Source organism: Xiphophorus couchianus, chromosome 12, assembly GCF_001444195.1.
Source record: "Xiphophorus couchianus chromosome 12, X_couchianus-1.0, whole genome shotgun sequence".
Classification (NCBI taxonomy): Eukaryota; Metazoa; Chordata; class Actinopteri; order Cyprinodontiformes; family Poeciliidae; genus Xiphophorus; species Xiphophorus couchianus.
In genome coordinates, this window is record NC_040239.1 from 21,377,068 (window position 1) to 21,392,583 (window position 15,516).

Below are 15,516 nucleotides of genomic sequence, written 5' to 3' on the forward strand. Positions count from 1 at the left end.
ATTTGAAGACCTAAATAAGATGTCATTGATGCTCAATGACATCAATGACATCCCCTGAAGTCATGGAGCATCATGGGGTGAAAGCAATTGTCCAAGCAAATCAAAAACAAAAAAGCAATAAGGCTAGAAAAAAGGGGAAGCAAAAGATTTCATGAGGACTGGGGATTCTACGCATGAGTTGGTTTTGAGCAGGCACTCTGTCTTCCTCCCACTCTGAAAAAAACCTCCTGGAGATGCTAAACAGGATGAAGCAGTTATAGAAAATAGACTGAGAAACTAAATGGATTCTGATGTCATTGAGAAACTAAGTGAAAAAAATGTTTAAAACCCCAATTTTCTTCCCTGTAAATAAATAATCTAGCAACCATGTAAAGTGTAGGTTTCTCTTTGTAGTCAAGTAGTTTGATGAATAATCTACATAGATGATAGTAAGATTGGACAAATCTCATATTTTGATTTCTTATCTTCTGAAGATGCCATCTTTTGTGCAAATACGATTGATCATGGTTCAAATCTCTGTTTGGGGTTGTCAAACTAAATAACTGATTGGCAATAGCATGTAGCTGAAACTTGTTCTTTTTTTGCCCACATTAAAACCTTGAGTTTTTTTGGAGTGCTGGTGACTTACATTTTCTGCAGTTCTTCAGAACCGGGCAACCATTCTTTTTTTTTTTTTTGACATTGGAGCTATGCGTACTACTTTCCTCTTACTACTCTTCTGACTGACATTGAACAATTTCAAACATTTCAGTCTACAGATGTACAAAATTGAGGTACACCATCATAGGCTAACTCTTGCCTTAAGATATTTCTTGCATCTTGCACACAATACAGACGCAACAAATGATTACACAATTCTTTTATTTTGTCAAATCTGACTAGCTTACAAAATTGTGTTAGCTCTGCTTGCGTTCTCTTCTGTGAAGGCAATGATTCTGATGGCTTGTTAGTAATTTCATGTTAATATGAAGGATTACAAGGTATTATGTGTCATTTGTTTTTACCATCAGGTGTTTTTCCAAGGCTGAATGTCCTCCAAAGCCTTATAAAGACAAGCTGATTATGGGATGTTCCATTTGAAATTCGCTGCCTTGGGGTGATGATGCTGGGGTGATTTCTTTGCCACACCATTTTAAATGAATAGCAGAAGGCAATCCAAACAATTTAATTACACCACAGTTACAACAAAAGATTTGGATTAGATTGCTTGTAATTTTGCCATGGTAATTGAACTCCCATTAATGGAGGTTTGTCTTGTAGGAGGAGCTTCCAGTGTAAAGTCTGGAGTAGAATCTCCTGCATGAAGGCTGTCCAGTTAAAGCCTCAAGTGACTAAAACTGTACAGCCATGGGCCTAATTCCTTCTTTTAGTTTGGATATAAATTCAGTTGATTTTATTTTAATTGTTGCTCTGATATTTGAGTTATGAAGCATTGAGCTCAACAGGTACAACTCAGTTTTGGAAGGCATCAAAACGCAGGAACATGACTTCTTTCGATTGTAAAAATACCAAAACTATTACAGTGTGGAATGGCAGAGGAAAGTAACCAGCAACTCTTTTAGCAGATACTGGTAACCAAAACACACGTTACTAAAAATTGCAAATGTTTATTCAACTGACAATTTTATAACAAAAGCAGATATTTTTTTAAATGTCAAAATATTTTTTTAAATTTACAATAACTCATCAAGAGACAAAAAGCAAAAGAACAGCCAATACAGCACTGACTATAAATTCTACAGTACAAGTACAGAATCATATTTACAGTTTCTTTACTTAGAAAAAATGAAAATATCTAATTTGTGCACCTTAAAGTATCAGCTGAACAAAAGCTGAGTAATAGAAATGTCTCCCATTTTTCTGCTCTTTAACAGTACAGTGGTTAAAAGGCAACAAGGTTATTATTGTACTACGACTGTCTCACAATCAGCCATGAACAAATACTTCTCGACGCTCAGTGGGGGAGCCCTGCTCACATCCATACACACGATAAAGGATACATCGTCCTAAAGTACAACTGTATATAACTCTCAGCAGGTACAAGATTTGTATGCATTTTCTGCTCACTACAACTGCACAGTATGGCGCACATTTTAATTAAATGTCACCATTCTGGTAATAATGCACAAAAAAGGTAATGAATGAGGCAGACAACAGGTAACACATTCAGTTATGTTCAGAAAACAATGAAGAAAAGTAATCTCTTTTTGTGCTGCAAATAAGGCAAAGTCCTTCAGAGATCATAACTGAGAAAAGATAAATAAAAAATGAAAGATGCTCCAGTAAATCCACGTAGGAATCCAAACAAAGGTGCTCAAAATCTAAAGTCTTTCAGCTGCACAACGATCAGAAGAGGTTTTCCAGTTAAGATTCAGGTAGAAACACAGCCTGATTCATTCTTACTGCACATTATTGAGTTGCTTTGAACTAATTACAAATGTGAAAAGAATCGTTATTTTCCATGGTTTTCTATATGCTAGGATCACTAACCCACTGACTCTGATTTCCTACACTACAGGTTCTAACCTGGCCTAACATTGTAACTCTCAGACATTTCATTTTCAGTTTTAATTAAAGTCAAATTTCCGGTACAACCCAATTTATTTTTAGATTTTTCTTTTGGCCTATGTACCTAATCCATTATGTTGTTTGTATTCTGTTTTCATTTACTTCCTGCCAATATAATTTTCTTTAGCTTTCAATATAATTGTTGGCAATAATTGACTCATTTCTATGTTTACTGTGGTACAAGATAGCCAAGAGAGTTATTTAATTAAAGCTTTGACTGATAGATTTATAAAGCAAAAGTGCATTGACTTTTAAAAAGGCCTTAAGGGAGGCCAACACAAACACACATCCAAGTATACATCACAAAAAAAATATTTACCCCTTTCATATTATCACTCCTTATTCCCACTCAATATAGGTAAACATACTTGCCACTGTTAATAAATTAAGAGTTCAGCAGTTCACATTCAGCAACTAGCTGCGTGTTTGTGTATTTGTGTGCAAGAATTTATCTTTTATTTTTTTGGCTTGGTAAGTTGTAGAGTTCACATTGGTTATTGCTGCCCTGTGGCTTTTTTGAGAAGCTCCAGGTCTTTGCGTTTTTGAGTTGCAGGCGGCACACACTCATAGGTCTCCAAACCCAAGGGCAAGTAGCGCTCCTGAAGCCCCAACACGCTGCCCTCTTGCCCAGTTTGTAGTGAAATCCATGAAGGAGGCGAAGGAGCTCCCAGAATTCCCCACATTGCCAAACTTTCTGTTGTGAGAGGCAACAATAAAAGATTAGCTGGTGACCAGAATCAGACTATATTCCCTCAACAGAAGGTCGTAAGCTCAAAATCTCAACTTTAATGTCGTGCTAAAAATAACATTCTTTGAAGTAGACACTGTAGAAAGACAGCAAAAAATAATCTATTGTCAGTATTGTCAGTGTGTGTTTAAAATCAACACTCACTGATACTGATATTAAGTACAAGCTCACTTACATGGTATACACCTTTGCCCTCTCTCCAGTCTTAGTGTTCTTTAACCATTTTCTTACTCTTTTCTACTCAGTTTCTTCATTTCCTTTTGCTCAATCAAATTTTACTTTATCTCTGAGCTAGAAATGTTCCCAGATTTAGTTCACAAATCTGGTCACCTTACCCTGGTTGGCTTTAGGGTAAACCCACAGAGACTGCTGTTTTTGCATTGCTCGCTATGCTAACATTGCTAATTGCTAATACAAGATGCCATGGATAATTTAAGACACCAACTCTGTGGCTTTAAGTTTATTAAAACTAGACATCACACATCTCTAGAAAGCACTGCTTGTGTTTTTACCTTTACTCTGCAGTTCAGCAGGTTTGGCAAAACCAAAAGAGACCAGATGTGGAGCCAGATCAACCAGACCTTCAGGCTGACCTCGTGTTGCCATCAGTACTATTGACCTGGAGACAAACAGGTATGTGCATTAGGCAACACTCTGCAGTTTTTGTAAAAAAGAGGAGCAAATTGTCAACTCTTTCAATTGTTTTCTCTTTTTTTTTTTTTTAACACAAACTCACCGCTTTGGGATTCCTGTTTTCAGATACTGTTTCATCTTGTTGTCCACCTTCATGAATGCGGCTTTCTTGATAACCTTTCCAGAACAGGCATCCACTGAGACCAGGAAAAATCCAGACTGAGTAAAAGGTATGATGACCTCATTCACCTGAAGGGCGAAAGAAAACATTTACAACAGGCAAAACTCTAAATTTGTAATATATAAATAGAAAGGATTTAAAGTGCTTTAGTAGTCCTGGAAGCTCACAGTGATAAAGGAAGCATTATCTCCATTTTTTTCTTCTTTGCTGTTTAAAGACTTGACTTGTGTGTGAAGGTAAGGCATCCATGGCTCACTAGAAAACACAATCTGAAACAACAGCGCAACACATGATCAACAGTTATGGCTTGAGCTTAATGTTAATGTCTTAATGTTGAAATACAATGAAACAAACCTCCTTAGCACCACAGTCTTTGCAAGGCTTCGTGCTTAGAGCAGGCAGAGGCACCACTGCCGATGGTGCCTTTGAGTACTTGGGGTAGGCTTTAGATGTACAGTTGCAGGTCTGTTTGGACGATGTAGTGGCTATGACTTTTACTCTTTCACAGCCTTTTGTTGAACAGTAGCTGTGGCCGTCCCGTCCATGTCGGGCTTGGAGGTAGAGCCACAGTAAGCTGGGAATGATTGCACAAGCGCAGCAGGAAGAAGCAGTTCAATAAGCTTTTAGAAACGTGGAGCCTCAGAGACAGGTACAATGAAAACTGATGTGGCGGACTGTCAGAAAGTTGACCTTTATAGGTGAACATCTGTCAGTATTAACCAAACATCAGCAAATCTCCTGACCTCTTCATCAGTTTATAATATTGCAATATTATAAATGTCATATTTGGAGTTCCTCACCCAACAGGTTGGTCAAAGAAGTACTTCCTTTCTGTTGGCTTCGCCTGCAGCTGGGCCAGCGAAGACACAGGGCCGTAATCAGTCATGTCTACAAATGTATTTTTTTGCCTGTCGTTGATGTCGCTCATGATCTGAAACGTGGTGTCTGATGAGTAACAGAGTCCAACCAGAATCCGGTCTTCTCTGAACCACAAGACAGAGATAATGCACACTTTCAAACTAGATAAATTCATTTTACTGTTGTATTTTACCAAATGTACAATGTAGAAATGCATAATATGTCGTCACTAACATCAGTATTGGCCAATATTAAAAACCAATATTTATTTGCATCTTGTCATTTGTTTCCAGAGGTGGGGCGGAGGAGATGGGTCATGTGTTATTCCTTTGGTCATGTGACCGTGATAGAGATGCAGCACAGGATAACATGAATATGCTTCAATCCAAACATTTCCTCGGCTGTATGTTTCTGAGTGTTGCCCCGGAAGGTGAAGCGCCACGCCACACTCAAACCTTTTGCAGCCTCCAGTAGGTTTTCCTCTAGTGTTGCCATGTATTTAGCTCCATTATTGTGCCGTTAATTCTTTCCTGATTGTCTTATGAATGTAGTTCAGGTGTAAGGCTGCCACAAATCCAGGGCAGTTTTGGTCATTTTACAGAAGTTTTAAAACCCAAGCATCGTTTTCCTTCCAACTCACAATTATGTGCTTTTTGTTTTTTTACCCCCAAAACTACATTGACAGTTTAGGTTGCAATGTGCCAAAATATGAAAAGGTTCTATGATGTGAACACTTTTGCCATCCACTGTATTTGCATGTGACATTATAGATATGTAATGACTACTAAAATCAGCTAGTTGTATCTACTCACTTATCAAAGTTGATGAGGGAGACGACAATCTCTCTGGGTGCAGGTCCGTTCCAGTGCAGAGTGTAGCTCTTGCCCATCATCAGGATCGGCTGATACTGCTGAGACGACGCCCCCTGGCTGTTAATCCCCCTCAGTACCAGAGGTGCTTCAGGGTATTCATCTCTGTTGATTGATAAACTCAAGCTAGAGGCTCCCGATGTTTGAATATACACCTGAAGGAAGAAAAGGTTATAACCAGGAAGAAATAAAGGGAAGAACAGAACTACTCAGACTCTGCTCTGCAGTACCTGAGAGTAGCGTCCGCTGCAGATCACTCCATTCCAACGGGATATTTTCACACAGTCAGGATGCTGGATTAGGTAATTATCTGCTCGGCCGACATAGGCATCTCTATAACCTGTGACTGACCCGTCCACATCATGAAAGATTGAGTTTTTGTCCCCATCAAGGTCGTTTTCCTCAAACCACTGTCCAGGACGGCCAAAGAACGCTCGAAGAGCCACCTGAGGGTATAATTAGTGAGGAGTGATGTGAATGCTATGAAATAACTAAATTTCTGCACACACTTTCACTTCAATCCATCTTTCTATCCTTATAAAGAACTTCAGATTGTTATTTCTGATTTTATTTTGCAACATATTTAAAATAAATATAAATCTCAGTTTAATTGCTACACTTCCTAACATTTCTAATCACACTGAAAATATCTCACAAACTTCAGCAAAACAAGAACTGAATGCTAATGTCTTTGAGTATGAAATAACATCTAATTTGTATATTGGTAAAGTTTTCCAAGAGATAAAGTGAAATCAGACAAGGTTACTCAAAGATTTCCTACTGCGCTATACAATGCAACCAGAAGAGGGCATCAGTCTTTCACAAATGTTTTTTTTTTTTTTTTTTTCCCCCTTACAGACAAATTAGAGGACAGATGGATGAGGTAGATCCCAATCCATTTCTACAATAACACTGATCTTTTCAAATTATGATGCTTCAGGAGAATGAAGGGATGGGCAAGAATAACTAGGACAAACCTCATTCTGATCTATTATGAAGTGGAACAAACTTATTTATCTTAATCGCTTCCTTCCTTTTGTGTTATTTTCATTTTGAGTAAAACAAAATGTACAAAAAAAAATTAAAAATACAAGGAAGAACTCAAAAGGAGGTCCATCAGAGTCACAAGGTCATGCAGCAGTACTGCATGATCCCAGTTACGCTTAACTTGCAGTCAGACCTGAAGTTCCTCAAAATGCTGGATATTTATATTATATTTTATTACTGTATAGAAGTGAAGTCTTGACATTTCTATACAATAACGTATTGAATCTTCATTTCTATACATCAGAAATGTGGTTTCTAATGTATTGCATTAGAAATACACAAGACTCACAAACAGCTTTACAAGACCTTCAGTCTTAGTTTGAACTTCTCCTGTCTATGATGTACAGCGCCCTTCAGAATAATGTAGGCCACTTGAACTTCTCATATTAGAACCACAAGCTACACTAACAAAGCACGAAACATATCTTATTGGGATTGCATGTCACAGACCAACATAAAAATCACAGAATTTTGAAGTTGAATAAAAAAGATGCATGATTTTTATAATGTTTTACAAAAAAGGGTGAAAAGTATACTATGTATTCAAGCCTCTCTACTCTGACACCCCTAAATGAATTCCAGCATAGCACAAATTTCAGTTTTCAGATAAGAAAAGCATTTAAAGATACACCGATTTGTAAACCTCACAATTACGCATTACAAATTTTCTTTGTGTGGATCTATCACACAAAAACGCTATGAAAATACCAGGTTTGTGGTTGCCACATTACAAAATTTGTAAATGTTTAAAGGGATTTTTGCAAAGCATCTTCTGGCAGTTCATGTCAGAAAATATAATCAAAAAAACATGAACCATGTTCAGCTTGTAAACCAAGTCGTCAGATTACCTCAGACAAAACTAATTCAAAAGAAATCTGCTCACATTGGGGTGGAAGCAGAGCTGGGACAGGTTGTTTCGTGGGGTCAGTTGCCACGTGTTCTTCAAGTTGAAGCCCACCGCACTGGTGTAACGCTCCGGTGTGGGGACGAATGCTCGAAACGTGCTCTGTGTGAGACGCACTGGACCATCATAGATCTGGAAACCTCGGATTGGGAACGTCCTGAAGTTGACATTGAGATGGAAACGACCACAGACCAATGAAAAGGATAAAAGTAGTCTTACAGTGTCTCAAAATTAAGACCAATTTTAGTTAAACTGAAGTCCAAAATAAATGGCATACACTGACAATAATTAATAATTCATCTTTTTTTAGTGACCTCTCTCACAAATGAGCACTCCAGAAAAATATTTCCAGTGTATTCTGGATGCTTAGAAAACTGCTTCAGTTGTTCCCGCTGATTACAAAATAACAATGTTTTTGGAAATAAAAAAAGTGATTTAATTCCATGGACCTTGTTTATGATGTTCTTTCTTTGTAATAAGTAAAGACGGTGAATCATAGAAACAGAAAACAATGACATTATGTTCTCAAAAGACAAATAAGGCTCATGGGTTTTCAAATAAGTGTGCAACAGCAGGTTAAGTCTATAGACATTTCTGCAATGCAAAACAATCTGTGCTTATAAATAAACCATGTTACATAAACTCCACTGATTTGAAAAACATATCTGAATATGATTTGTTCACCAACAACATAATGTCTTAAAGAGTCTGTATTACTGTTCCTAAGATCTAAATGTCACCACCACATTTTTTTCAGAAACTGCCGAAAATACCATGAGGAAAATGAGTCAAACAGAACTTCCTTTCACAGGTTAATCTACAGGGAAAAGTGGCACCGGCACCCTCATGAGTCAATTTCACCAGCTCCTGCCTGCAGACTGGCTATGAATGAGTTCTCTCCTCCTCCGTAATTCATTTAAACACCATTTTCTTGACCTTACTTGTTCCTTGGCAGTGTCCGCATCTCTCCGTCAATCCCTCCTGTCCCCCAGTATTTATTCTGCCCTCCATTGGTTCCTCTGTTCCGGCTCTCACCAACAAACAGAGACTGTGTCACCTCCTGGCTGGAGCCTTCGTCTTTAGGGTAGCTGCCATCACTGCAGAAATTATGCATTATTTTGTGATGTGTTTAAAAATGCTTGATAATTCAAGCACAAGAAAACTTAAACAAGAACAAAGTGGTGATTGAAAAGTTGACTTAACAGCAGGAGAAAAGGGGTAAAAATGAGTGAAATGATGTTTACAGCTAAGAAAACAAGGGATGATGCACAGAACACACCTGGCAAAGGACAGACCCACTCCATTGTCTGCAAAGCTGTAAGACAATGCAGAAAAATCATACAGTTATTTTAAAATCCTGAGTCAGTTTGATGATCTGAAAATGTAAAATAAGTGAAAACAGTAATATGAAGGGGAAATCTCATTTTTCATTTCAATGTTATTGGGCAGTGATAACATTGCAATGTAAAAATTAGCCAGTTATCCCTCAAAAAGCTTCTCAGAAGTTCAAACACTGAAAAGTCTGAGTTTTATTCCTCTTCGCAGAATGCATCAAACGGAAAATCACTTTGAAAGGCTCAACAAACTGTGTGTTCTTTAATGGAGCTTGTTTTGAGTTCAGAGAAAATCAGATAAAAATTAGTTACAAATACTTTGATGCATAGTCTGAAAGTTTTTTAATTTTTTTTCATTTTCCATTGGATTATAAAGGAACCAGCAGCACATCTCTACATTTTATGGTGCGTGTTTATTTTTTCTAATATTTCAATCGTTGAACTGAAATAAAATTTACACAAACGAGCTTCCACATACTGTTGTCATCGGCAGGTCAGATTTTAAAGAAAGCCATAAAAAGGTGGACCTGTGTCTCTCTAACAGAAATTCGCACAAAATCTAATGTCAAGAACATTTATAGACTTAAAAATTATAATTAAATTAAATAACCTAAATAAACAAATATAATCCTATATGTAACACTATTCTTTTGCTCTTCATAGGAAACCTCCGGCCCTTAGTTTATCTGATATGCAGGCTTGTCTGACTAAAACAATCAGATTGTCTCACCCAGAGTTCTGGATGATAATGTCTCCGCCTCGTATCCATGCTCCTAAGTCATTGTTCTTGAAGGAAATGAGAGTATCGATGACTGCTGCCACACGAGGTTGACTGGGGTCAGCATTCTGGTGGGGTCGGAATCTGACAAAGAGAAAAGAAAAAATAAATAACTACTAATAGTGTACCTCTTTTTTCCACCAATTACCTATTCAAATCCAGACAGATTTTCATTATTTAACAATAAAAAAAAACATGTCCCCCTCTTTTGTATGTTGAAAACTGATCTCAACATTTAAAACCATCCTCTGCATACTTCTGCTGTGTATGTGTTTGTGTGGAACAGCCAGCAGTCTCAGTGGACACATAAGATTTTTCTCCCATCGAGCTGGGGGCTGTATTTGGATAGGTAGCAGAGTGGAAACTCAGTCTGTAAAGCCTTGTTTTCTCTGTCAACACAAACTTGACAGGCATCCCACTAAAATGCATCAACGCACTATAAAGCCGTACACCATCTTTCTCAGTCAACGGCCGTCTACAAGTACATCTCCAGCGGGCAACTATCAATAACTTTTTTCATAAGCATTAATTAACTGTGGCACAAAACAAACATATTAGTAAACCACAAATTCCTTCATATTTACACAGTGTAATTATACATCACGATGTATGTGATAACAAACCACTGACCACTCAACAGTGTGAGGCTATAAGTTGTTTATACATAGAATACTTTGAAAATGTGACTAATTCAACAAGAATTAAAAATAATAATAATAATAAAATTAATGTCACCATGTTGGTACTATTCGTATTAAATAAAAAAAAAGAAAAGTAGAGATGTACTGAAAACTGTCTTGGTGATCAGAATCTGAATTAGCTACTCCAGCCCCAACTGGTGAGAGGCTGGTCAGAAACTTAAAATTACCACAATTTTCTCATCAGTGAACGTAATACCAAACCACATCACCAACAATAGTCTTCACTTTCTGAGGTTGTTACTGATGCCATTTTAGCATCAGTGAGGGTTTTAAAAATGAGATCATCGGAACAGCCATGCAAAATCTTTATAAAAGGGCAATCCCTTTTCGACATGGAAAATATGTTTCCATGTTGCAACATATTTGAGATTTATTAAGGGCACAAATGGGAGTTAGACTTTCAGCAATAACAGGAAGACTGAAATGGGTACAACACTGAACTCCCCATGCATTACGCTAAATGTGGAAATGTTAGCCTTTCAGAAATCTCAAGGTTAAGGGACGGATCTACCTTTTCCACATGGAATATACACAGACAGACCATTATCTATGTAATGCTGGCCACAGTAACAGGGCTAAGCATTAATATAAGACTGCAATATATATTTTTTATATTTAACATCAACATCTCACTTACACACAGAGCTCATCTATGCTCTTAATTTAAGTAAAATCTATTGCTGATCATTTATTCTCTTATTGGAATTGGATAAAATTGGTATTGGCAGGTCAAAGCTTTACCAAAACCAAAGATCTAAAATCTCACACATAATTCTAATCTGTGCACATTTAAGAAAACACATTTTAATTAATGAATTCTAGATAACAAATGCAAAAAATACACAGCTTCCCATAAAAAAATTATCTCGCCAACACGTACACACCTTGCGTTGTTGTCTAAACAGAGGTATTCCCGGGGATCAGCAGCACTGGCGTTGGTAGTCTTCACTCCTTTATCAATGAACAATCCTGCCTAAGAAGATCATAGTATAATTTTTTCCCCCCGAAACTAAGGTTAAATATGAAGATTTATCTTGAACAGAATGAATATAGTGGGGGGGGGAAGAACTAGAAAAACTGACAGGAAATAAAAATGAAGGAAAATTTTCAAATTAAAATAATTTATTATCTCCATGAAAAGCATTTAGGAAGATTTACATGTTTAAAATGTGATTTAAAAGATAAATATGTAATATATGGCAAATGTAATATATCACTGGGTGTCTTGTGCATATGGAAACTTGTGCTGTGAGCTGAAATAAGTGAGGTTTGGTCTTTAACCGCAGGGCTCCTTCCTCTGTTGGAGGCTCCTGCGGTCAGACTGGATAAAGAGCTCACAGTTCACCTGCCCGACTTCTGTCATCACACAACAGAGCACCGTTGTAGCACCCTTTACATGTCTGTCTGTGTCCATATGTGTTTCCATGCATACATTTTGCCAAGAATCAAGGAATTGTGTTTATTCAATGTAAAGATGGATTTTTTTTCTTTTCTCTATGAAGCACATAAGCAGAAATGAATGGATCTGGAGACTTGTGGTGCAATAAAGAGTTAGTAGAATAAGGAATAGCAAGGATACCTTAAAGTTGGAGTGCACACGGTTGTTGTAAAAAATTCCAAGAGGAGTAAGCTCTGCCTTGGTCTCTGGTACCAGCCCATGAGAGTCTCCGGTGGAAGAGCTGTGGAACACAAGCCATATTCCAGCATCCTGGGACAGGAAGGAAGAACAGAGAAATGGGTGATAATAGACACGCAACAGAGGAATTCTTATATAGACAACAGCAAAAATAAACAGACTCTATGAGATACTTGGAGCAGCACAGGACGTGATACCCTAGTTTCTTGTTAGCCCCAGCAAAAAAAGCTATGTTTAAGGGTTAAAGTTTGCACTTCAAATAAACTGTCAACCAAATGCTAAAATAAAATTTATAATCCCCTTTTTATACTTTCACATATGAGATGTCTTGCAAAGTTATTCCTTTACTCTATAGGTGCTTAAGTCCTGTTTTATTGATGGATCACCCAGTTATGAGCAACAAAGTCTTTCATTTTACGTCGTATTAAAGTTCAGGAACAACAAAGCCAATGGATTGGCTTGTAATGAACATAATTTAATATATCTTTAAAGAGGTTCACATTTTGGTGTCTCATGTTCTCCTTTTCCTGGAGCTTTTTAATTATTTCTGAGAGATTTGTTTAAAGCTTCCTTCTCAAGTTAAATCTCTTGTTGCTACCTGAGAGCCAGCAGCTGCATTGCTGATGAGGTTGTTGTTGGGGTTAGCGATCCAGAATGTTGAGACTGCCCTGAAAACCAAACAATGCATACATACACACACACACACACACACAGCAGCACAGTTATACATGGTGATGTTAAAAAGACAGCACAGACTCTAATCTCTGAACGTAAGCTTATGAGTTACAAAGAATCCTGCAGTCTTCTCCAATTCTCTCAATAATCCAATATCAACAATGAACAGACCGACTCTGCCAAGACTCACAACACCCAGGGACAGATTCTTGGAGGCAGGCCTTTCTATTTCCGCACAGAAGAACGTTTCAGGTTCACGTTATGACATAAAACTCCCCACAAAGAAAGGAGGTTATTGTTACTTTCATAAAACCATCCTACGAGTATCTGTCCGTCCCAACTAGTACTAAATATACACCTTTCTACTTTCTCTTAAAATGGACTACACCTCCCTAAAATGATAGTTCCTGGTTTTAATAACAAGCATGACTTGACAAAAACAACTACTTGTAATAAAAATGCATCGTAAAAGTATTCACGTCTCATGCTACCACAAACTTCGTTATGTTTTATAGGGAGCTTATGTAAATTGACACAGAGTCAATTGTTGTGAAGTGGAGAAAAAAAAATGTCAATGCTAATATGAAAAGAGCAGAATAGATCTGCATTTGGAACTCTTAACTCTAGTAAGAGTCAGACTAATTGTGTTCAGAATTTACCCACTTTGTGAATATAGTCAATGTGCGGCAGTCAAAAGGCCCTTTGTAACTTTGAAAGGATCTGCAGATATCCACAGTACAGGAGGGAAAATCCTTTGACAGAAAAACTATTTGTTGTGGCTGAAGAGTGGCAGGAGGAAAGAAATTGGCAACAGGAAAAGCAGTAAACCACAAGTACCATTAAAAGTTGTAACTTGGGCAATTAGGGGAAACAATAACCAGACAGAGACCAGCATTGGTCAGAAGAAACCAAAACTGAACGTTTTAGTCTACATGCAAAATGCTATTTGGAGGAAAACACTGCACATCACCCTGAACACACCATCCCCATTGTGAAATATGGTGGTGGAAGAATCAAGCTGTGAAGCTTCAGAGTTGGAAGCTGGTCAGAGGTAATGAACAGATGAAGCTAAAAACAGGGCAATTTGGTGGAAAACATGTTAAGAGGATGGGAACACCTTCAGACTGTGGCAAACATTTAACTTCTACTATGAGACAGAGCCTTAAAACCCTAAACATACAGCCAACCAGCTTAATATGGCCAAACCCACTTGCCAAAAAGAACAGGAAAAAGGCATAGATGGAAGAAACCCAAAAGATGTGCAGTTGTAGTTCCACTGAAAACTTGGCCTAAAAGCCATCGACTAAGATGTGCTGAACACAAAAGAATTTCACACTCTCTGATCTTTTTAACGTAAACTTTAGCTTTGTGTTGGTCTGTCACATAAAATTTCAATAAAATACATCCAAGTTCCTGGTTATAATGCAACAAAATATGGCAAAGTTCAAATCGTATGGATGTGTTGCAAGGCACAGCAGTAATAGACTCATTCTCATTATTGCACTAAATGACAGCCCCTACCCTTCTATAAATCATCTTTAACATTTACAGAGCAAATTCATTCAATTTCCCCACTTTAGTCAAATACGTTGATACATCAGGGAAGATATGAAATGCAACGAAACAACAAAGTAATCTTTGTTCAAAACCTCAATGTTTCACTCTACATCTTTAGCACACAAAATTACAATCTCTTACTTGCACTCTGTACTTGGTGAGGGAGTGTAGCCCTTGTAAACTCTGTCCCTGATACTGGTGCACAGAGTCTCGTTGCGGTCTGTTGGCAGCAGAGTCCCAGGCTGAGTCAAGAGGCCAAGGTTGTGGTATAAAGTGTTTCGCTGTTCAATCCCATCCTCCAGGAAAAAACAGTGGCCCAGCGTGTCATACCCTACGGTGTCCTTCACCTGGGCCAGACGACAACAACAAAATTAATTAGTAGCCCAAAGATCACAAAACAACTGCAGTAGAGTGCTCATCAGGGGAAGGACACAAATAATGGTCAAGGTCCAAATTAAAAAGCTGCTTTTCACTAAAACATGGAAACAGAAAGGCAAGGACAACATCTGTTTGTCTGCTGTTAACATCCCCATAAGAAAGTAGAGAGAGGTGGACAAGTTCTAAGCTGTGCTTGTGGGCATAAATTCCCCAAATTTCTGAACAAACTGTTACAGTTGTTGAAGCAAATTGGAAAGAAAATTGCTACACAGAAAGCTACTTAAAGATTTCCATGGAAGGGAAACGGGGGGAAAAAACATATCCAGCAAGTTCGATCCAAGATTCAAAGCTAATTTCTTCTATTAAGTCAGAATGCTTCAATTGTGCCTCCTCCAGATAACTAATCAGGGAGCAAAATACAAATAACAGCACAAGCCAGCAGGAAATAAGACTTTTAAAATGCACAAATGTGCTGGTTTGAACATGAATTGGCCTTTGGAACAACAATAAACCCATTCTGTCTTGTATAAACTTGCAGTGGCTTGCAAAGGTATTTACACCACTTACACCTTTTTAAATTTTATTACAACCACAAACATTAATGTATTTAACTAGGATTTTATGTTGCATGATTTTTTCAGAATATTAT

At 37.6% G+C, this 15,516-nt stretch overlaps 1 protein-coding gene across 1 annotated transcript in view; it reads right to left on the reverse strand.

Annotated features, from left to right (window-relative positions):
- Positions 1-844: 844 nt before the first annotated feature.
- The window catches only part of cemip2 (cell migration inducing hyaluronidase 2), a 30,862-nt gene continuing 16,190 nt past the window's right edge, over positions 845-15,516 (reverse strand). Inside the window, exons 9-24 of the mRNA XM_028033855.1 lie at positions 14,631-14,836; positions 12,856-12,925; positions 12,201-12,329; positions 11,506-11,594; positions 9,873-10,004; positions 9,088-9,123; positions 8,750-8,905; positions 7,788-7,965; positions 6,088-6,303; positions 5,801-6,012; positions 4,931-5,113; positions 4,485-4,704; positions 4,298-4,399; positions 4,053-4,198; positions 3,829-3,935; positions 845-3,262 (exon numbers count right to left, since the gene is read on the reverse strand). Of these exons, the coding sequence (XP_027889656.1) occupies positions 3,063-3,262; positions 3,829-3,935; positions 4,053-4,198; positions 4,298-4,399; positions 4,485-4,704; positions 4,931-5,113; positions 5,801-6,012; positions 6,088-6,303; positions 7,788-7,965; positions 8,750-8,905; positions 9,088-9,123; positions 9,873-10,004; positions 11,506-11,594; positions 12,201-12,329; positions 12,856-12,925; positions 14,631-14,836 (2,382 nt within the window). The 3' untranslated portion in view covers positions 845-3,062. The remainder of the gene's footprint in view (positions 3,263-3,828; positions 3,936-4,052; positions 4,199-4,297; positions 4,400-4,484; positions 4,705-4,930; positions 5,114-5,800; positions 6,013-6,087; positions 6,304-7,787; positions 7,966-8,749; positions 8,906-9,087; positions 9,124-9,872; positions 10,005-11,505; positions 11,595-12,200; positions 12,330-12,855; positions 12,926-14,630; positions 14,837-15,516) is intronic.